The sequence below is a fragment of the Melospiza georgiana genome, chromosome 6, assembly GCF_028018845.1.
Source record: "Melospiza georgiana isolate bMelGeo1 chromosome 6, bMelGeo1.pri, whole genome shotgun sequence".
Lineage (NCBI taxonomy): Eukaryota > Metazoa > Chordata > Aves > Passeriformes > Passerellidae > Melospiza > Melospiza georgiana.
This window is the reverse complement of record NC_080435.1, coordinates 21,651,108-21,673,487: the sequence shown is the minus strand read 5'-3', so window position 1 is coordinate 21,673,487 and position 22,380 is coordinate 21,651,108. Positions and strand designations below refer to the sequence as shown.

The following is a 22,380-nucleotide window of genomic DNA, read 5'->3' as shown; positions in this document are numbered from 1 at the left end:
GTACAGCTTTAGATCATCCCTGTGGTGTGAAACAAACGCAAACAAATATTTAACCATGTCCAAGTGTTTGTAAGACACAAAATGACAGAAACAGTGACAAGGAGGTCACAAACTGAACAGGGAGCAGTCACACATGGGATACAACCCAGCTCTCCTCACTTCCCAGCCCTCCCTGTAAAATCTGAATTCCCAAACAAACTCTGATCCCTGCAGTACGTACGTGATCCCACCAGCATTCACTGAAGTTTGGGAGCTGGTGCTCCAGGCTGTACTCCAGGAACTCAAACATGACACTGATGATCATGCACATCCACCAGTCCCGAATCATCAGAGTCTGAAGGGAGAAAAAAGCCTTTTAAACAGCTGCTAAAACACATCTACAATTGTCTCCAGTATCCAGAAAAGGATCAGAAAACTCAGGACAATTTTATTTTTGTGATATGATGGTCCAAATGCTCACAGGCCTCTCAACTTATCACCATTACCTGCACAAGAGACAAGAAAGGCCACTGAAGAAAATCACCTCCACCCCAGCCAAAACCAGCACAGGAATACAGATTATGATAAATTCTGGTAAAATGGGATTCAGCAGGAGGGAAATGAGTTAAATGCATGGAATTACTGGGTGCTCAACCACCACAGGCAGCATCGTTCTTACAGTGCTCAGAAAAGGCTTTTCAGAGCCTTTTATGGGCTCTGAACGACTCCAAAGCCACAATAATTTCTGATGAATGAGGCCCATTCATTCTCAATATTGCCACCCTGGTGCTTTGAGATTTGGGGGAAAAAATCCAAACAGAGGCCCATCTCTGTTTATTGAGACAACACACTCAACTTCCAGCTTTTAATAGAGAAATAGGTTCATATTTAACATATTTAAGAGAAAAATATGCTATGGCTCTGAGGAAATCCAGCAGCCAGTCTCCTTCCAGCTGAGCAGCCCAGCTTCTTAATGCAATTCTCTTGGAAAATAAAGGATCCAAGTTTTCCAAATTGAGAATTCAGTTCATTAACAGAACAAGCTGAAGTCCAGGTTTCCCCACGCCCAGCAAATTCACCTCTGGTTTTGAGGTGAGCCACTCACAGAACACATCTGCACTGTTAAATGAAAACACAAACCAACAGTTCCAGCTTGTTTCAGAACAGCCAAGCTCTGTCAGTTTGTTATTAGAACAGCAAACCCAAACAAGGTCTGCAGGGGGCAAAATCTCCTGACTCAGGCAGCCTGCTTGAGTTATAAAAGGTAATATTTAGACCAAAGTAATCAGCAAAACATTGTTGAATGTTCTGCCAGAGACAGGCACAGCTGGAATTCCTTCTGCAGTTGCTTGATAAAATCCTGATCTCATGCCACTGGGAAAGCAACAGCAGCAACATCATCTTCCTTTGGGAACATCACTGTCACTGCCAGCCCCACACTCCACTTCCAAAGGTCATTCCAACATTTCTGCTGCTACAGGAATTAAGTTTTTTATTGATCTGACCCCAGGATGAATCCCTGTGGAGAAGGAAGGAGCCTGTTGATGTAACAAAGCTCTGGAAATAAATGAGGTGCCATAACATGGGCAGGAGACAGGAAAAAAAGGGGGAAAAGGCTTTTGACATATTGATATATATTGTCATGTATTACAAACAGCCTGGTATAAGTGACCAAGGCCTGGCACCACAAAAGCAACAGCAGTGAGGCTTTGAGAACAAAGGAGCAGAGTTCCTAAGTTGAAATGAGTCATTCTTACCTTCAGGTACCACCCAAAAAAGTGAGCAGGAACAAATCCATCCAGCTTGTCCTGAAAACCAAAAAGAGAGTGAAGGTCACAGCCTTTTTATTTTTTTTTTCCAAGAAAAATGCAGCAATAAACGTCTGTTTTTCCCACACATAAATACTTGCACTCCTTCATCAGGAAGGAATTTAGCAGAGCTCCTTAAATCTTACCAGCCCTGCCAGGCCCTGGACACAGTGCCTTTCCCTCTGCTTTTATCATATCCCAGTTATCCCAGTTTTTGATGCACTGAGGATTTACAGGGCAGACCCAAGGGATTTGGGTGCTCCTCACTCCATACAATCAGGGAGCTGTAAATCACCATCATTCCTTTGTCCTGGAATTTCTGCCAGTGAGAAACCTGATGGCTTTTAGGACTCAGAAAAGCCCTGCACTGGTGTAAGGTGTCCTTGTCCATGGCAGGGGGTGGGGTTACATCATCTTTCCAACCCAAACCATTCTGGGGTTCTGTGGTGCAGCTTTACAGCTTGGTGCCCCAGGTGACTGAGGAGGAGAATCCACAAAGACACCAAGAAATCCACACTCTGAGGGGACAATTTGACACCAAAATTGAGGAGAAGACTCCTCAAGCACACCAAGAAATCCAAACTCTGAGGGGAAAATCTGACACCAAGGAGCTGAGAAAGAAGAGCTGTTGAACCCTGGGCAATCAGGTAATTGGGATCCAGAGAGACACACCCCCATGTGATGGACAGGAAAGGTCAAGAGAAGGGAAATGAAGAGGCTGGAGAGTCACGCACAGGCTGTGCTCTGATTCAGCACTCAGCCAGACCCACAAGTGCACTCTGAAGAGTTAAGTGGTTTTTTACCCAAAAGCAGCCTCCTGAGTGAGCCTGCTCCTTACCCAGATGTTGTGGAAGGGGTCAGTTGCATTGCCAGGGTCATAGATGAGGCAGTTGCCCCCGTAGTCCCTCTCAGGCAGAGGAACCCCCAGGTGGGGGTCGATGTACTTCATGAACTGCCGCCCGTCCTGCACCGTCTGCAGGGAACACAAACCAGGAACCCTGAGGCACTCACACACAATCAAGAATTACCCCTTTTACAAATTTCTTGAGGAACAATTGCTGAAATCAAGTCCAACCTGACTTGGAGCCTTTAATCCTAAATATTAAGGGAAAAAATGGCTACAGAATTACCTTAAAGATGAAAAATCAGTGATCTTTAACACTTTACCCCAAGCCACTCCTCTGTGCTCCCCATCCCTCCCAACACCCATTTCCAGTAAGGTCCCATGCAAACAGCAAAGAGAAATCATCAAAATGACCAAAATGTGAATTCATCTGTCGCTAAATCAGCCCCACATTTGCTGAGCATTTATTTCCCAGTGGAATCACTCAGTGTTGTGGTCAAGGCTCGACCCTGCAACATCTGTGACAGGCAGCAAAGCTGGACAAAGCCAGAACTAATTGAGTAATAATACAATTACAGAATAAACTGCTGAACTCTGGGACAAGTTTCAGCCACGAGCAAGCTTGGATTTGCTGTCAGGAAGTTCAGCCACCTGCAGACTCAGCAGAATTTAACCTTATTTAAACCTGGGCAAGGCAATGATGTATTTTTAGTGGAGAGCTGAGCAACAGCAGGGAGCTCCTTAACCACTAAATCTCTGCTGACACCACACGCTGCCACAGGGAAGAAAAGCCATTCCAGGCTTTTCTGGTGGAATTCAGAACTACACCAATAAAAATCACTCAGTCTGACTGCAGCTCCTCAGGAATATCATGCTCAAGGATGGCTGGAAAAAATCAGGGTGGCCAGTCCCACTTTCTTAAGCTCACATGGCCTCTAGAAGCAAAACTTTAAAAAAAAAAAAAGGCATTCCTCACCCTTCTTTCACAGAAAACTATTTTTAGAGCTGCCTGATGAGTATATTGTCTCAAAATATTGAATTTTAACTTCTGAGAATTGTACAAGTCAGGGGGAAGTTCTCAGTTTACTAAAGGACAAAATATGGTAAAATGTTTCATTTGGAAGCACCAAGGGCACATCTTTCTATGGAAAGCCTCCTCCTCAGCTCCTGCCACCACACAAAGCTGGGTGTGAAGTTTTGGTTTATTGCAAAACCCCCACACCTACAAAGAACCTGTCACTCCAGGTAAAAGATATTTCCAAAGGTGAAACCAGGTGAATTCCCCCTGAGTCACACATGGCCCAGCAGCAGGGCAGAGCCTCGACTGTGAAACACCAGCTGCCCAACATGAATTCCCTCACCAGCTCATCTAAAACCACTTCAACACAGTGTCCACCTCAGGCTGAGGGTGACTGGAGGTCAGAGCAGGTGAAATATTTTTATATTATCATTTCCCTCAGCCTCACAGTCTCATTAAACAGCCTAATGATTCCATCTCACCAAAACCAGCATCTCCTGTAGTCAGCAGGAAAAGAAAACACTACAAAGGAGTTGATCCCCACATGGAAGTGGCATTCAGGAGCTGGAGGTGTCAGTCACTTACCTGGAAGAGGATGAAGATGAGGAAGAGCTCATAGACCACACTGACACACAGCCAAAACCTCCAGTAAGCTGCAGAGAGACACAGGGGATGTCAGCAGCAGCTCTGGAGCAAGCCATAAATTAATTATTCACAAATTTCAGAATCCTGGAATGCTGTGTGTTGGGAGGGACTGAAAGCCCCTCTCATTCCACCCTGCCATGGGCAGGGACACCTCCCACTGGCCCAGGCTGCTCCACACCCAGCCTGGCCTGGAACACTTCCAGGGATGGGGCAGCCACAGCTTCTCAGGGAACCAATTCCACCTCAAGAGAGGCTCCCACCATGGAATTACAACTCCCAGCTCCCAAGCAGAGTGCTCCCCACCCTCTCTCCCTCAGGGATACAACCAGAGAGGAGCTTCAAATCCCACACAGTTTGCTGGAACTGCTCAGGCACTGACCTGGATGTGGGAGAAGGGATCCAGGGATCCCAGAGCACTCCAACCCAACAAACTCAGCAGTCAGGAAGGGGAAGGAAAGGAATGTGCCCCCTGCAGTGCTTTCCAGCAGTCCCTGGAGGAGAACCTGACCCTTCCTGAGCTTTCTCCCTGCTCTCGGGTGACCTGGGCTGCACAGACACACCCAGGCAGGCTGGAGTCGTGTTCTGCAGCCCAGCTTTGGCCTGGGGACAAGGTCGTGTCCCCAGGGGCAGAAAGCATCTCAAAACCCCAAAGATAACTACTCCACTTTTACTTGCAATGACATCAAAACCAAGCAGACCAAAGGTTCAGCAAGGCCTGTCCATCAGAGATGCCATGCAGAGCTCATGCTGCTGGGAGCCCTCCCCAGATGTGTGATTACAGATGTGCACACACCTGAACCAAAGGGTGCCCAAATTCCAGTGTCTGCACACTCCCAGCTCCCCTGCCAGGCTCAGCCCTGGGTCACAGCCCATCCTGGACAGGGGTTTGTGCCCCAGGGGCTCATCCATGCCCCTGATCCATCCAGACACCTCTGGGCTCAATATTTCTGTCTCCTGCCCTGAGCCAGGGTGGGCACAGACCCAGCTCCAGCAGTTCTCCCTACCCAGATCCAGAAATTTCACACAAGGGAATTCAGCAAAACTCACAACACTCTGGGTGGACACTGAAATTCCAAAAATGCCACAGAGCACTCTCAGGATGAGAGCTGCCTTTGTGTGTTTCCTGGAATGGAGCTCTCCTTCCTCAGGTCCTTGGGGGAGATGCAGAGGAATCCCAGCAGGATTTGCCAGGAAAACAAGACCCTCTCTGTTAATTCCAAGGCAATGTAGGCACTTTGATGTTCAAAGCAGGGCCAGGCATAAATTACACAAGAATGAAACAAACAGAGCCTTACAAACAGAGTTATCAGCTCAGAACCCCAAATCAACTCCCCATGGAGATCCTCAGGAGATGTTTTCTCCCAAAACATGTCTTTATCCAGCTCAGCCTCAAGTAGGAGATAAATTATTAAAAAAAAAACCCAAAACAAGAAAGAAACAATAAGGAAAAAAAAAGCAAAATCAAAAATATCAATAAACTTCACACATTTTTAAAAGCAGCCTCTGACACCACCATTAAAAGAGACCACAATGTGGAAGGTGAAACATTTTTGCAGCAATCCTGCTAAATTAATTTCATCAGAATCACTTATTTTACATTTCTGGGAAATAAAAAAGAAAAAAAGGAAAATAAAAAAGGCAGGTGTGGCCTGGAGAACAGCAGTTCAGAGCTCTGTGACAGCTTTCACCCATTTGTCTTTCCAAAATGCATCTTAGAAAAAACCAAACAGCAAAAAAAAAAAAAAAATCCTCCATTGTCACAGGATTATTTGGAAGAGAGGAGCCTCTTCCCAAACTGTCATCACATTCAAGCCAGCAGGGAAAATTAACCTTTCACCACCACACTTCTCCCACCTTTAAATGTCACTGCCAGATATCAAAAAATGCCTTTTTTTCTAACTCATAAACCTCACACCAGAGATTTTACACTGCTCACAGTCAGCAAAGTGACAGATTGGTCCTGAAAGTGATATAGCACAGAAAGCAGAGAAATCTAAATCTAAATTCATTCCCCTCTGTACACAGAGCTGTGGCAGCTGCTGAGCAGCCTCAGAAAATAAAAAGATAATTTAAAATGGAGATTTGGCTCTGATTTAGTGCTGTGGCTTCTCCCCAGCTCACAGAGGTCCCCCAGAGGTTCTGAACACACCCAGCACCTGCACCCCAAATGATCTCAAGGCTGTACAAACACTGCTCTCTCTCCTGCTGGGTCAGGCTCAGCTTTAGCTGTAAGGTTGTTTTTGGCACCTCTCCAATGCTCGTTTTCCTTTAATTCACTTCCCATTTTGCCTCCCTCCAATCAGGGCTTTCCTCCTGAGTGAGGAGGTCCCCACTAATCACTGACACACCTGATAACCCAGTGATTCCTGGGATCAAACATTAAACTGCTGCCTTGCAGGGATCCCAGCAAGCTGAATCCAACCAGCCTTTCCCTATTTCTGCTCAGAGCCTGGCCCACTCTACCTGAGGGGCTAAAAGAGTAAAAACCACAAAAATCTGAGTTGTTTGCCCAAGGAAAACACTTGCCCTGGAGCTGCTCCTTCCAGTGCTGCCCTTGCCTGAACATTCCCACTGTCCCAGCCCTCAATCCCACAGGGTTTACTCCAGACCCTCACAATTGACTCCCTGACCAGCTCATCCTGTCACACAGCCTGTATTAAGTCAAAATAACTCCTAGCAGAGGCTGGGAATATTAAAAGCTGCTTCTCAGGGCATTAATAACTGTCATGGAAATTTTCTTTGGAATGACAGCATGGATGTGTTATCTTGACAGGCAATAAAGCATCCCTGGCTTCCCACAGCAGCAGCTCCAGGAGAGGAGCTGGCAGGGAGAAGGAAGAATATCTCTTATCTGCAAATCCTAAGGAGAGAGGCTACTGATGCTGGCTCTATCCAGGATTAGTTCTACCAGGAAATGCTCCCCAAATTTGGCTGTTCACCCACCAATGAATAAATGGATCCTCAAGCAGAGTTTAAGATCTGTCCCTTGCACTGTACTGCTCCCCTGGGGCTAAAGCAGTGAAGGTTTGGATAGAACCAGTGGAAAATGGGATAAAAGCAGGGCAAGTTGGTAAAGCCTTGTCTGAACAGTCACAGCTACTTATTTCCGTGACAATCCTACATTTCTGAATTACAGGGAGGCCACTGGTGTCTGTCTATGCAGCAAATTATTAAACTGCAGAAAACAGGGGCCTGTGTGGAATCTACAGGGAAATTGGCAAAGCTGGATGAGCCCCCAGCTAAAGCTGGGAACGCTGAGAAGGCAACCAAAAAAAGAAATAAACCCACCAGTCTGGACAGGAGCCACTAAGGTAGTGGCTGGGATCAGTTTCCTTAATGGCCTTAATGAAAAGTAGGTTAATGACACACAGCAGGGAAGGCAGGGACAGCAGAGAAGATGATCCCAAGGGACTGGAGTGACAGAGGAGCTCCTAACACAGCTCCACGCTCTGGAACCAGGAATTTGGGAAGCATCACATTATCACAGAAATCCCCAAAACAACCCTGCAGCTCTGGAGAGGACATTTGAAAGCAGAAAGCTCAAAACAAATGATATGGGGAAATGTTACATTGGGGGCAAGACTGAAAGCCAAACTTCCTTGCTGTGTTCTAGGGAATAAAACCAGCCCAGACAAACCCTCAAAACCTGGGTGCACCCAAGTGTCACTGGGTCCTCAAAAGGAGCAAAGGATTTTACAGCAGGAATCACAATTAACTGGAACAGAAGGAAAGACTAAAACCTGCTATTTAATAAGAAAGGCAAATTTAATAAAGCCCCAGGTGTGCAGAGGTGTGCTGAGGGCACTGCTCTGGAACCAGGCCTGCTTTGGCTGGGGGTTGTGGGGTGGCTGCTGGGTTAAATTCCTGGCATAAACCCAGCTTTATTTGGCTCTAGGAGAGCCCAGTGCTTTCAGGAATATGATTTAAGCCTATATGAATTCCCTTCATTCTTCCTCTTTCAACGATTCACATCTAAAAACAGGCAAGACATCAAAGCCATTTAAATATTTTCATGTTTCACCTGCTGTTCCATTACCTGGAAGAAGTTTGTGTTGTGCTTTCAAGACTTCCGGTCTTACAAGAAACCTTTAAAATCATAATCAAGGGCGTCTCATCTCCCGTGGAAAATGGACATGGAGCTCAGGAAGTGCTCCTGCACCAGATAAAAGGTCACAAGTGCAGTCCCAGCACAGAGAGGATAAACAGGGGAAGCTCAGGTTTAAGAACCTGGCAGCTCTCACAGAGCTTTTTAGCTACATCAGGAAGATCCACACAGATCTGCAGGCTCCATGGAAGCCCAGCAGGGTGGTTATGGAGGAGCCTCCATGATCAGTGTGCAGTGCTGAGGAACCTGTGATTACTGAAATTACAACTTACCTGCTCTCCAGGCAACACAAACATTTACCTCCTCCCTCCCAGAGCAGGCAGCTGCTCAGGGGGATTTGAGTGAGCCCAGCAAGGTGAATTTACCTGGGTGAGGTCTTGAGAATGGTCCATCTTTAGCTTGCGTCACCCCAAAACACAAGAAAACCAAAATACTGGCGACGATTCCTCTGCAAGGAAAAACAGAGCACTCTGGGTTATTGCCTCATCCTCCTCCTGAGACTGCAAATTATGTTCTCTGATGAAAGAAATGTCTGGCCCTTGCTCTTTAACTGCTCAATGTGTCCCTCTTAAATGGATCCAGGCACCATCCAGAAAAAAACAGCCAAAAAAAAAAAGGCTGAGGATCACAGCAAGTCAAACACTTCCCTGTGTCTGGGAGCAGCTTTTATTCCCACAAAGACACACAGGATTTAGCAGTGAGACAGCTCTCACTGCTCCACCACATTTCCATGGAATTTAAAAAGGAGCTGTCAGACTTGTCACCACTCCAAAACAGCTTCTCAACCAATTAAACACAAGCAGGAGCTTTCCAGACCACACCAGCCCTGCTGCTATTTCAAGAGCTGGAACCATAACACAGAGTCTAAGGAACATAACAGAGATTTTAAATAAAAATAAATTATCAGACCAGAAGCCCAAATATACCAAAGATCTATGACCCTGGGCATGTTCCTTTAGTTTTAATGGATTAAATGGCATAAAGCAATCCAAAGTGCTCTTTTTACTGCACTTCAACTCCCACTGGATCCTGCTTGCTGTCTCATTTCACCTGCTTAAGAGCTGGCTGAAAGGATGGACAACTGGCAAAGAGCTCATTCCATGTTTGCAGAAAATGATGCAACCCCTGACTGCAAATAAAATGGCTCAGTCTGCAGAAATCACAGAAAATACCCAGCAATTTTGCTGCCAGAGAGAAATTGTTACAAACCAGAAGCAACAGGAGACTGTTTGTGCTTTAAAAATGTCAAAAAACCTTTCAAAACAGAAGACTAAAGGATTTACAGAAACTATTTTATAACATCTCTGAGCATAAATGTTTGTGCTTCCTGAAAATAAAAATGGGGTTTAGTTAACAGATGTAACTCAGTAATTTTGCTTGCTTTAAACACTGGGAAGCACACCAGAATTAGGTGCTGAATGGATCTGTGAATAGACAGTTCCATGGGGATTTCCAAAGATCTGGAGGGCAAAACCTCTTTCAGCTGACCTCCAATAATGAGAATATTCTGCATTTTGAGGCCCTGGCTGCATCTGGAAGCTCCAGTCCTGTGTGGTGTGACAAGCCCAGCCATGAACTGAGGGGTTCAGACCACTGCTCTGGCCTTGGGATGGTTCCAATTCCAAAGCTGGAATTCCAATTTTCAATTCCAAAGCTGGAATTCAAATCCTGCATCCAAATCACCACAGGAGCTCGGCTGTGCTCCTTCCTCTAAACCCCACTCTTGGCCCAAGAGCTGCTGTGCTGAAATATGCTGGGCATCCAGGTACATTCACTTACTTCAAGTTCATCACAGGAAGTTTGGAAGCAGATCACAAATTTGCATAAATAACCACACCAGCTCCATATTTTATTTTTTTCCTCAGTGGTAACTAAACTTTCCCTCTTATCCTCATTAATTTACCTTGCAATGCCTCAGCAGCAGCCTGGCCTGAGGCAGGAATGCTCCAGCACCTGAGAGGGGCTCTCCTCACCTGGCTGGACACAGCCAATGGATTTTCCTGAGCAGCAAATCAGGAAGGCACAAAACAGCAAAATGTGTCCCCAAAAATCATTTTAGCACTTAACCAAATTAAAAAAAAAAAAAAAAAAAAGAAAAAAAAAAAAAAAAGGAGAGGCTGGCAGCAGCTCCATCAGCACAAACAAACAAACTCTTGTTTGTGCTGAGAGTCGATTCAGACACACAGGACAATGAGGAGCTGTGCATGGCCCTTTGTCCTGGGATTCAAGGAGGCGGCTCCCACTCCCTGTGCCCTCCCGGGCCGGATCCATGCTGCCACAGCTGGTACAACCCCCTGGGGCACCACAAGCCCTGAAGAGAGCTCTGGCCTCCTGCAGCCTCATTTTCCCTGTGGGTGCTCAGCCAGAGCAGCAGGAGATCAGCATGCAAACCCACACATCCCTGGATGTGTCCCCATGGAAAGCAGGGATTGCCAAGAGCTGTGTAAAAAAAAAATCATCTCAGGAGAGACATTTCCCAGCTGGAAATTCAATGTACAGCCCTGAAGCACACCCGTGCTTTTAAACCTGAATGTGTTTTTATGGAGAAAAAAAAAACAACTTTTTTTTCCCCCCAAGACACCCTGCTCAGCATTCCAAATATTTGGGAGCTGTGGATTTCTCCTGTGGTATGCAGAGGAGGTGCTCAGTGTTTATCTGGCTGCACTCAGAGCTGGAGCTGAGTCCAGGCTGAAGAGAGGAGAATGTCACAGCTGTCAGTCAGGATGAGCTATCCCATGGCTGGGAGAACAGTGGGAATAAAGCTCTCACAACCAGACAGGTTCACAGCACAACCTCTCCTTGCCTAACAAAGGAAATGTTCTCCTGTTCTTACACCGGGGGGCAGTTTGACCACGTGTGTGATCCCAATGAACTCTTACTACATTTACATAGAAAAAGCTCCTGCAACCTTATCTGAAAAAAAAAACCAACCTAAACAATCCTCCTTTAGTTGTTTCAGGACAGAAGAATTCCTGTGACAGATGCAAACACCAATCTCAGCCATGGACACCACACCCCGTGAGCTCAGAGGTTCCTGCTCTCACTCAGGTCTTGCCCATCACTTCTGCTGTGAGTGATCCCACAAATCCACCTCTCACCCTGCTCCTGCCAGTGACTGCATGGAGCATTTTATAGGGTGACAAAATCCTGATTTTATAGGGGAGAAGGTGGGACCATCCCATAACTCCAGTCTGGGAAACACAGAGGCAGCAAATTTGGGCAGTTCACCCCAATTTACTGCTCTGAGCACCTCACAAGGACACCTCAAGCAGGGCATGGAAGCAAAGGAGGCTGGAGCCTTTGGAAGTGAGTATTTCAGACACTGCTCCACTGTCAGTGTGCAGCGGGTGGAAATAAAAGCCCGTGACAGCTCCAGACTCTGCTCCCTGGTGACAAACCCCCCCTCCCGAGGAACACTGGCACACAGGGACAGCCTCGTGCTGGCTGGGGCTGGAACTGCAGCACAACACAGCCACACACCACGGCTGGCAAAGGTCTCAGGGCAGGATGAGGGATTTTAAATCGTGGATGCAAAAAAATCTGTGACAATTTGGGCTATGGATACACTGATGCACATTGTGCTCATCTTACCCTGCTCTGAAATACCTCCTTTCATCCAGAGAGACATAAAACATGGAATATTTCATGTCCAAGCCTCAGGATGCTCCTTTTCAAGGATTTTTGTGCCAAGACCTTGCAGAGCTGCAGCAGTGAGCAAAGCCCATTTGCTGCCCCTTTCTTGGCAGGATGCTGTAAATTGATTTTAACACCTGGGCACTGGATAAGCACACAGCAACTCGTGTTTCCTGAGAGAAAGATCCACCTGCTGACTAATCTTCCCTGGGTTTGTTTTGATTAAGGCAGCTGAGGCTCTAAGCTCAATAATAAGATATTCCACTGAGTCACCTTAGCTCTGTATTACTCCCTAAGGATGCATCATCACTTCTCTTTCAGCTCTTCCCCTTCCCAATTGTGAGTGGCCATTCCAGGCCACGCCACCCCTCCAGCCTGGCCTCCCTCATTATGCCTGGGAACAAAATAGCATTTATTTGTTCACACAGCAACCTTCCAGAACCTCTCCCAGCTCCTGACACCTTCCAGCGTGTCCCATGTCACCCCCGTGTGAAATCCCAGCTCTCAGTGGGGCACAGTGGGAGTTCCATTACCCCCAGGCATTGTGTAACCACCAGAACAACAGCCAAGATTATCTCAGGAAATACCACAATTCCTGCATCTCCAGCACAATGGATGCTATATCCTGAGTCACTTCAGAAATGTACAAAAAGAGGAGAAAAAAACCCTTCAATAGCAAGGGGAAAAATTTCATTATATTTAAGAAACCATACTGGTAGAAAACAATTATTTTCTTGCTTCTGGCAATGATGCTTTGCAGCATATCTTTAAAACATATTTAGCTTTTTAAAACACCACTTTCCTAGCTCCTTTTTCTTCCCTGTTGTATTTTAAAAGGGGAGAAATTCGACCACATTGGATCAGTTTAAATTACAGTAGGAATTGACCACACATGTAAGATTCATTCTTATTTCCCCAGAGCTTCCCTGTGGGCTATACATTCTCACAGCAATTTTCAACAACAAACAAAGATTTGTATTGAAATCTTGAACAGAATTTTACAAAGAGCATTTGAGCCAGAAAAATTTAGTCACAGCCCCCAGCATTTTGAAGTGATGGTTATTTTAAGGAAAGGTTATCTTTAAGAAAAAGCTATTTTAAGAAACAGCAACAGAACCCTTGCCAAAGAAACCCAGCCAGGAGGCTTTAGCAAGCTTTTTGTATTTTGCTTTAAATCACACCACAGAGCAGCCACAGGCCTGACAGTGACACTAAACTGATTAGAAACTGAATTCAATGATCAGCATCAGAGGAGCTTACAGACTTATGACTGGTTTTGTAACTTCCTAAGGGAACAGACACTTCCACAAGGGAGCACAGGGGTCACTGGAGGTCCCTTTTCCAGAACACACCTGGGAATATTCAGATATTTCTGAGATATTCACCTCTTTGTGTTGTAGGCTGTGTCCTGGGGAGTCTCTTCCAGCAGGGTAACGTAGCCCAACGCACACGTGAGGATGAACAGGACTGTCAGGGTATGAGCTCTCCTGAAATTCAGAACAGAGAAAAGTGACATTAAACAGAGGAAAACTCACATCTCACCCTGCCAGTGCAGCCTCAGGAGGCCAAAACCACGGCCAGCAGTCAGGAATATTGAGGAATTCTCTATTGCAGAGCACAGAGAGCAGAACTTACAGTGGCACTGCATGTGATCAGCAGCAGCTTGGAAAAAACCAGCACCCAGTGCAAACACCCAAATTTAAACAGCTCCAGGTGCTTCCCCAGTTTTGGCAGGTCCACACCTGACAGTGCTGCTCTATTTCACAGCCTACTAATCAAAATTGCAGCTGAGGAAGCAGGCCCTTGAGAGCAGCCAAAGGGAATTCACTCCAGACATGGGAATTACACAAGAAAAACTAGTCATTAAAAATAATAATAAAAAAAAAATCTCTAAAGGAGAACAGTTGCTGTTGATGCCACCTCAAGATGTCGGATTTCCAAGGATATTCCTACAGTTTCAGTGCACCTAGCACAAGGGGTTTCTGTGGGAACAGCCATGACAGCGAAGCTGGGTGGCTGTTCCACAGCAGTAAAACATCCTTATCCATGGGAGCCCACAGGTTTACGTGGATTTTGGTGAAGCACTCAGGGAGAAATTCTCCTGGCACACGTTGCCCAGGGAAGCTGTGGCTGCCCTATCCCTGGAAGTGTCCAAGGCCAGGCTGGACTGGGCTTGGAGCAGCCTGGGACAGTGGAAGGCGTCCCTGCCCTTGGGACTGGATGAACTTCAAGGTCCCTTCCAGCCCAAACCATTCCAGGATTCTGTGATTCTATGGAAGGAGAGTGAGCAGAGCACACCCAGCCAGGTGACACCCACACCCTGCACCCCCTGATCATCACACAGAGAATATTCTTACAATGTCTGTATCTTTTCTTACTTCAGGTTGAAAATTCCCTTCCTAATAAGAAGCCACTTACTGTTTTCATTGAAAAACTCCTTCCCCATTTGGGAAGCATGGGAACTCTGTCCAAGTAAGGCCAAAGGACATGCCAAGAGTTCTGGTTTAGAGGATAACATCCCTTAACACAAACTAATAAAAAACCCCACCTATAAAGAGGAAGCTGAAGGGAGAAGAAAACTTGTAAAAGAAAGTGTCTGTATGTGACATATTTGGCACTATTTCCATTTTCTTTATATATTCTTTTGTAACAGCAGCTCACATCCCATCCCATGTCATTCCAAGGTTTGTATATTCAGGTTGTGCCGTGCACAATAAACCTTAGAATTTCCAAACCATCCACTGACTTCCCTTGAAACAACCCCACAGTAACCCACCTAAAAGTGCTCTGAAAGTCCAAGAAAGGCTTGGCCTTTCAGAGCAAAAGTGAACAAAAATCCCACCCTACTGCAAAGCCCAAGTTCTGCACAACATCCCTGCAATCCCACACAGGCAATACCTCATAAGCAGACACAATCCTCTTCTGCCCCTGCCAGAACAGAGTTTGGCATTGAAGGCTCTCCTTCCTCGTGCTCCTGAGGACTCAGACCACCAGCTCCAGCAGAAAACCACCAGGCCCCACCAGTACTTCCAGAATTAGTAAGGAATCAGGGTGCCCAAACCCAGGGAAAAGCCTGGGAGCTGCAAGCTCCTGCTCGGCAGCTGCATCTTCCCAGGTGCCAGGACAGGTGATTCAGCCATCAGAGCTCACGTGGGGCTGCCCTGGATCCTGCAGGAGCTGGAGCACTGAACCCAGCCTCTCCCAGGCCTGCCTCTCCCAGGAGGCAGGACAGCAGCACGGGGCCCACGCTCCAATCACACCCTGCCCCTGCACACCCATCACCTGTGCATGGAATGAATGGATTCTACAACACCAGACAGGTTACCTGAACTCCAGACTATTTTAGTATCTCTTGTTTTGCTGTCTGGTTTTGAAACTTATTATTGTGTTGTTTTATTGTTACACAGTCAGACATATTGTTGTAGAGTTATAGATATTATGTATTATATATAATAGTTATATTGTTAGTTATTTTTGAAGAAGCTATGAAAACAAATCTGGAATCCCACCTTGCTGTTTCACCACCTGAGCGCCCACACCAAGTCAGCTGCTTTTTCAGTGCATTCAGACCCCATAAATTGCCAAAAAATCAGTTATTACAGCTCCTCCCTGGGACAAACACCTTGAGAACCCCTCTACCAGCAGCACAAGGGTGACTCAGTTGCGCTCCTCCCTGTGAGGATCTTGTGGGACAGTGAAGGGTTGGTGCTGGGGAGCCCCATCCATGCATTTCCCATTTATTTTTGGTGCCACAGGCACCAGCCTGAAGCCCAACCAGCTGCCTTGCTTAAGGAGAAACAAGAGGCTGCTCCTCATCACTTCCCTCATCTCTAGATGCTGCCAGATTCCCCTCCTAGCAGGTTTCCAAGGTAAAGGTGCTTCCAGCACAGCGTGAATTCCAGGAGCTGGGATGAAAGACTCTGGAGATGGGCTTGACTTCTGGGAAGAGCAAGTTGGCAGCCCTGGCAGAGAGCTGAGAGCAGTGACACAGCAATGAGAGGGAGCACAGCATCACACAAATCCACTCCAGAGAGGAAAACAAGCCAGGAAATATGGATGTACACCATGTCTTCTCACAGCCTGAGAGTTCAAAAATAAAATAAAATTCCAGAAAAAGGAGCAGCTCTCCTGAAGGAAGGGCTCGTCTGAGAGATCAGGATGAATTTAACGGCACAAAGGGATTGTTTTCATCTCCACACACACTTTAAAATAACACACCAGGGGAAGGAGAGCTAAGAACAAGCTAGCAAGGTAAGCAAGGCAGGAATTACATGGAAAGGCTTATGTTCTCCTGGCCTGGAGCCTGGGAGGCTGAAAAGAGCTAAGCTGGGAATCTTCCCCTTAGAATTACACACAGGAGCTTGGGCAACATGCCCGAAGCAAAGGGGGTACAAACTGCAGCCAGATCTGGGAGGTTTCACATCAAAAACTCTGCAAAGCAGTGCCTGATGTACCTGAGAACAAAAAAAATCTAAGGCCAGGGAGAGAGTTCACAACAAATCCCAAGCTGTTAAAAAGGTGGAATATTAAGTGGCTTATTTTTCTGCCTTTCTGCAGCACACATTTGGCTCCTTCCCCACTCAAGCCCTAGGAGATTGAGATGAAATAAATCAGGTTTGTTTTCACACAAGCCCTTGCCCTGCTAATTCAAACACCAAGTGAGAGCAACTGAAGCTCTCCCACACTGCAGATCACAAAAAAGTGGGTTTTTTCCTAGTTAATAGGATTAAGTTTGATCCCAACCTCTCTTTTTCATGCTAGGTCATTCTCCCATCACACTGAGACGCTGCAGGTCTGTCAAGAAAATGACTACAAGCTCTTTTATTACCCAGCTGAAGTCTATGACAGAAATGATGCAAGGGAATTGTTTAAACATGTCAGGTTTTGGGAGATTCTGGCAGATCCTTGGGTGAAAAGGAGAGAGTACCACCCAGGAGCAGGCGGCCCATGGCCTCATTCAATCTCCCACAAATTAAAATCAGCTTAAGCAGGGACCACACCCTTGTTATCCACGGCTTGTTTGTCACCAGTGATGCAACAACTCCATTAAACACAATAACAATCACTGGAACACAATGCAAAGAATTTATTTATTAATATTTTGGTCAGTCCTCTTAAGTGGAACAAAATTCCAAAGGAGAGCCAGTCCAGTTTGCCCCTTGGGTCAAAAATGTTGCATTAATTGCAGCTGCTGGTGAAAGGATCTGTCAGCAGACCCAAAAATCTGTCAGCGACTTTTTCATTAGTTAATTCTTTATTCCAAATAATGGCAAATTCATTAAACCATTCTTGAAAGAGATTTTTAAATAGATGTCAAAGCTCTGTACCCTCCATAAACCAACATATCACCTGGAAATCCTAAGAAGATATGGCAAACAGTAAAACAAACCCTTTCCTCCAAAAGCAGCAGAGGGTTGTGTCAAGAACAAGACACAAGAGAACACAACAAAAATTAATACCAATTTAAAACTAATTTAATTTTTATTTGAATTAAAAATTGTAACTAACAGACAAACTGTTGGGGATAGACAGACGGTTTGGAAAACTTCAAGTCAAACCCAACCATACAAATATCCCTGCTGGTTTTAAGCTCTGTGTTATGTTTTAAAATCTGTTTAAACCCTCAGAGTCCACAAAACAGTCCCTATTCTTAGAGCAGTCGCAGATCTTCGGCACATCCCTGAAGTCACCCGAGGCCGATTAAATTTCCGTACAGACGTGTGACACTCCAAAATAGCAACCTGCCTTTTCCTTGCCATCTCCACAAAGGAGCCCAGGAGCACAGAGCTCCAGAGACCCAGAACCACAGGTCAACAGCAAAGCCTCAGCAAATCTGGGGTTTTCCTTCCACTGAGGAGGAAAGACCAAGTTCCCAAAGTTCCCGAAGTTTCCATCAGTTCCACAGAGCTTGCAAGTTCCACAAATGCCCTATTTTGATTATGAAACATTTTTTTACTTAAACCTATGGAAATGTGCATCTTGAAGATAGCTTTGGGCAGTTCTACTGAGACAAGTGACAGGGAATTACAGGGAACATTCTTTGAGCACATTCTTCCCTACTCTCCTTAAAACTTTGGGAATGTGTTTATTAAAAAAAAAAAAGCAATATAGAGACCTGATATCCAGATGGGACATTGAACTCTGACAGGCCCTCTCCACAAAGATATTCCTTCTGCATTTCCAGCTTACTTGGCAGAACTATGTAGCCCTTCCTTTGAGGAAAGGGCAATGCCATTCCCATAGCGCAATTCCCAAGGCACAGGCCCTCTCATCCATGACCAACTGGCAAAGGTGGCTTAGTGGGATTGCACAAGCCTGATGTCCCTGCTCCCTGCCCAGGGCATTCCCACAGGCTGGGAAAGCATGGCAGGGTGACCCAGGGCTCTGGAGCAATGCTCCTTTTCTCCAGTGCAGTGAATCCTGAGCGGGCAGCGCGGCTCGGAGTGGTGCCATCAAAACAGGGAAAAATCCCAAGCTCAGCTCCCAGCAAACTCCAGGAATGCTGCCTTGGAGAGGGCACAGGGAGCAGCTCCTGCCAACCAACCTGTGGATATTCCATCTCCCTGATCTCCCTTCTGGATAAATCCCCACCTCTTCCTGCAGACCGCCCTTAGCAAATCCCGGTATTTCAGAGATAAGAGCAATCTCCACGAGGAACGGGTAAGGAATGTTTTGGGCTGAGTAGCAATCCCTTCTTTCCAACACCAGCTGGTTTGCCCACACATATCCTCACTTCCCAGGCCATCTGGGAAGAGTCACAACACTGAGCACAGCGAGAGGAACATGCCAGCAGGGACTGCCTCTTCCTTAGCTGCAAATTCCACACTCTTTGCACAAGAAGGTGGAAATAATTCCTACAAACACTATGCCATTAGCCCGTAGACACACTGCCATTCCCTCTTTTTTAGTTCTTTTATTATTCATTTTAACATCCTGAGCTCCACAGATCTCTGCTGCCACACCATGACCTCGAGAATTTATATCACATCCATGTGCTGGCAATGTGAGATTATTAGCGTGAGAGATAAAACACATTAATAATCAAAAAGTGACATTAAAGCTAATGAAAGCCAAATTAAAGTAAGGCTTTGAAAAAGCAATTAACCCACTGAGTCAAAATGTGGTGGCAAAAGTGCATCTGGCACCTCCCAACACCCTCAAATAAAGACTGAATGGACAATTTCCTGGGAAATCTTCTTTGGCTAAAGACAAGCTATGAAATATCTGCAGAAATCTTAGGAGAACATCACCCACAATATCCAACTGAATGACCCCAGAACAAGCAGGGCTTTGTGTGAAAGCTGCTGCTGAAGGCACACAGACAAGAACAATCCAAGGTGATGGAAACAACAGGGAACATGTTCCAGTGGCTTGCCAGAAAAGCTTGGCATTCCCAGCTCCCCCACTAGGAAATCAGTTCAGGGATAAATGATACAGAAACCACGGATCTGCCTCAGAAAGCTTCCTCCTGTTCCCTTCCCTTGGCATTTCCTAATGGCAAAGGGAGCTGCCAGGTTATGCTGACTGAGCAGGTTCCCACAAGGGAGTGTTTTCCAAGTCATTTATATGGAATAAGACCAGGGATTTCAGCACACAAGTGGTTTTTCAAAGTTCCAAGCAGATTTTAAAGAGCAGGAAGCCAGCTAGGAAGCTCCACCTTTCCCAAGGACCACATTTGCAGCAGGAAAATCACCTCTGCAAATTAAACTACTCCTGGAATGATTTCTGTGTTCACAGATCCCAAATAATCTCATTTTCCCAAAAAGAGTGAGCCACAAGAGCAACCTTATCCCTAACTCCTGAACTCCAAAGAGAAGATGAATTCCACGTTTTCCCAAAGCCAGAGGGCAGCCACTCTTAAAAACCTCCCTTTCCTGTGGCCACCTCCACAGCATGAGAGGAGTCCCAACGGTCACAGGAAGAAAATCATTCCCCTGGATCATCTTTATTCTTGGACACGGTAGGAACTGAGTCATTGCCAAAGGATACTCTAGCACATACAGGGCAAAAGGTACACGAGGAAAAACCTTGGGACTTCTCCAGATGTTTGAACTCCCGGTTGCCAGCACAAGCTACTAGGGAAAAGAAAACTGGATAAATAGGGAAGTTAAGAAAGACATTTGTCCACCTGACACAGGGACGCTCCTCAGAGAACAAGGCACACATCCAGACTTCCAAAGGAACAATCCACACGGCCACACTAACTAAATGCATTACAGCATTTATTCTGGGGTGACAGTCCGGTCACCACCACCAAAAGCTGACACGAGGAGGGATTCTACAGCAAAACCAGGTATTTCAAGGCTTCACAAAACAGCTGGCAGGAGCCACCTGAAGGAGGGAGTAAGGAAAGGACGGCTTTACCCATTTTCCATTTAAAGGTCGGCACCGGGATCCCGCGATTTGCTCAGCCTACACGTCCTTGTGTCCCCGAGACCACAGTGTCCCCGCAGGGACCCAGCAGCATCCCAGTGTCCCTCTGCAGCTTGCACTGGCAGGAATGTCACTCCTTCATCGGGATCAACACCCTCGGCTGCGCTACTGCCCAGATTGGCAGGGTGAGAGCCAAGGGCCCTCCCCTCCCACTCCTCCAGCCAAAATCCCAGCGCCCTCGGCTCGGATTCCAAACCTTCAGTGCCGGCTGGGCTTTCTCCATGGAAAGGGACGCGTGCTTAACACACGGAAAATCACCTCTGCCTACACACACACAGCGTGCTGCTGAGGGGATTTATGGAACACCTCCAGCAAGACTGGGATTTAGGAGCACTTTTCCAGGTACAAACACACCTCTTCTGCAAGGACTGAATTTAACAAAAAACTAATTTTCTCTGTGGGCCCAACACCAGCAGTTGTGAGTTTCTGCACCCATTTTATGGACTGAGACACACAAAAACACACAATGCCTGCCCAGCAGGAGTGGGGCAGGACAACTTGAGCTTTCTGCCAGGATCACTGGGAGGAAAAGAGAAAAAGCCCCTTCCAAGAATAAGGGAGGAGGGAGAGGAGAGGAGAGGAGAGGAGAGGAGAGGAGAGGAGAGGAGAGGAGAGGAGAGGAGAGGAGAGGAGAGGAGAGGAGAGGAGAGGAGAGGAGAGGAGAGGAGAGGAGAGGAGAGGAGAGGAGAGGAGAGGAGAGGAGGAGGCAGAGTCCATGTAAACCATGCTGATAACTGGAATCAGGCAGGAACGCATGCCCGAAAACAGACGGCTCTCAAGGTACAGGAAAACACCTCCAAAGCACCACCAAGCAGGACAAGCCATCGGGCTCAGCCCTAACGGTCCTGCTCCTGGAAAAGTGGGGGAAAGAGGCGTGGGACCGGGAAAAGACGTGCCACTGCCAAAAGCCAGCCCTGAATTCCCGTTAAATTGCCAGGAAACAATTAGCGGTAGGGCCACACCAGGGAAGCACTTGCAGCCGATTGCAGCACCGGTATCGGAGGCAGAAGAGGCACGTAAACAGCAGATAACGGGGAGCAGATAACTCGGGTATCCCATTCCTTGGGGCCCTCTGCATATCCCACTCCTTAGGGGCCCTCACACCCCAGTCCCCAGCCCCTCCACATCCCATTCCTTAGGGACCCTCACATCCCACTCCCCAGCCCCTTTACATCCCATTCCTTACGGACCCCTACATCCCATTCCCCAGCCCCTCCATATGCCATTCCTTAGGGACACCCACATCCCATTCCTCAACTCCCCCAGATCACATTCCTTAGAGACCCCCACATCCCATTCCTTAGGGACCCCCATATCCCATTCCCCAGCTCCTCCATATCCCATTCCTGAGGGCCCCCCCGGCCCACCCCGTCCCATGCCCGGCGCCTCTCACCAGAAGAACGTGTTGGTGCCGTCGTCGTACACCTCGGACTCGGTGCTGCGGCGGAGTCCGGCACCGTCCCGCTCGGCCCCGGGGGCGCCGCCGTTGGGCTGCGCGGGGGGCGGCGGCTGCTGCTCCTCCAGCGCGGCCTTGCCCACGTTGCCGCCGTGCGCCCGCCGCTCGCCGCGCCTCATGGCGGCGGGGGCCCGGGCAGCACGGGCGGGGGCACCGGGGGTGCTGTGGGGACGCCCCGGGGGACGCGGGCCGGGGCCGGGGCCGCGGCGGGAGGGGCGGGGCGGGCGGGGCCGCGCGGCGGGAGGCGTGACGCGGCGTGCGCGCGACCCCGCGCCGGCGCGTGCGCGGCGCCCGGGGAGGGCGGGGCCGGGCCGGGCGTCGTTTCTCACCCTCCCGTTGCCGTGGCAACCGCGCGGCCTCCCGACCCCCCCCGCGCGACCGCCAGGCGGCGCCATGAGGCGGAGCCGCCGCCCCTCATGGAGGGAGCCCGGGCCCCTCAGGGAGCCGGAGAGCGGTAAT

At 47.6% G+C, this 22,380-nt stretch overlaps 1 protein-coding gene across 1 annotated transcript in view; it reads right to left on the bottom strand.

Moving 5' to 3' along the window:
- PTDSS2 (phosphatidylserine synthase 2) overlaps window positions 1-22,040 on the bottom strand; it is a 29,816-nt gene extending 7,776 nt beyond the window's left edge. Inside the window, exons 1-7 of the mRNA XM_058026307.1 lie at window positions 21,859-22,040; window positions 13,418-13,519; window positions 8,765-8,847; window positions 4,235-4,302; window positions 2,626-2,760; window positions 1,737-1,787; window positions 221-334 (exon numbers count right to left, since the gene is read on the bottom strand). Coding sequence (XP_057882290.1) covers window positions 221-334; window positions 1,737-1,787; window positions 2,626-2,760; window positions 4,235-4,302; window positions 8,765-8,847; window positions 13,418-13,519; window positions 21,859-22,040 — 735 coding nt within the window. The remainder of the gene's footprint in view (window positions 1-220; window positions 335-1,736; window positions 1,788-2,625; window positions 2,761-4,234; window positions 4,303-8,764; window positions 8,848-13,417; window positions 13,520-21,858) is intronic.
- Between the last annotated feature and the right edge of the window lie 340 nt (window positions 22,041-22,380).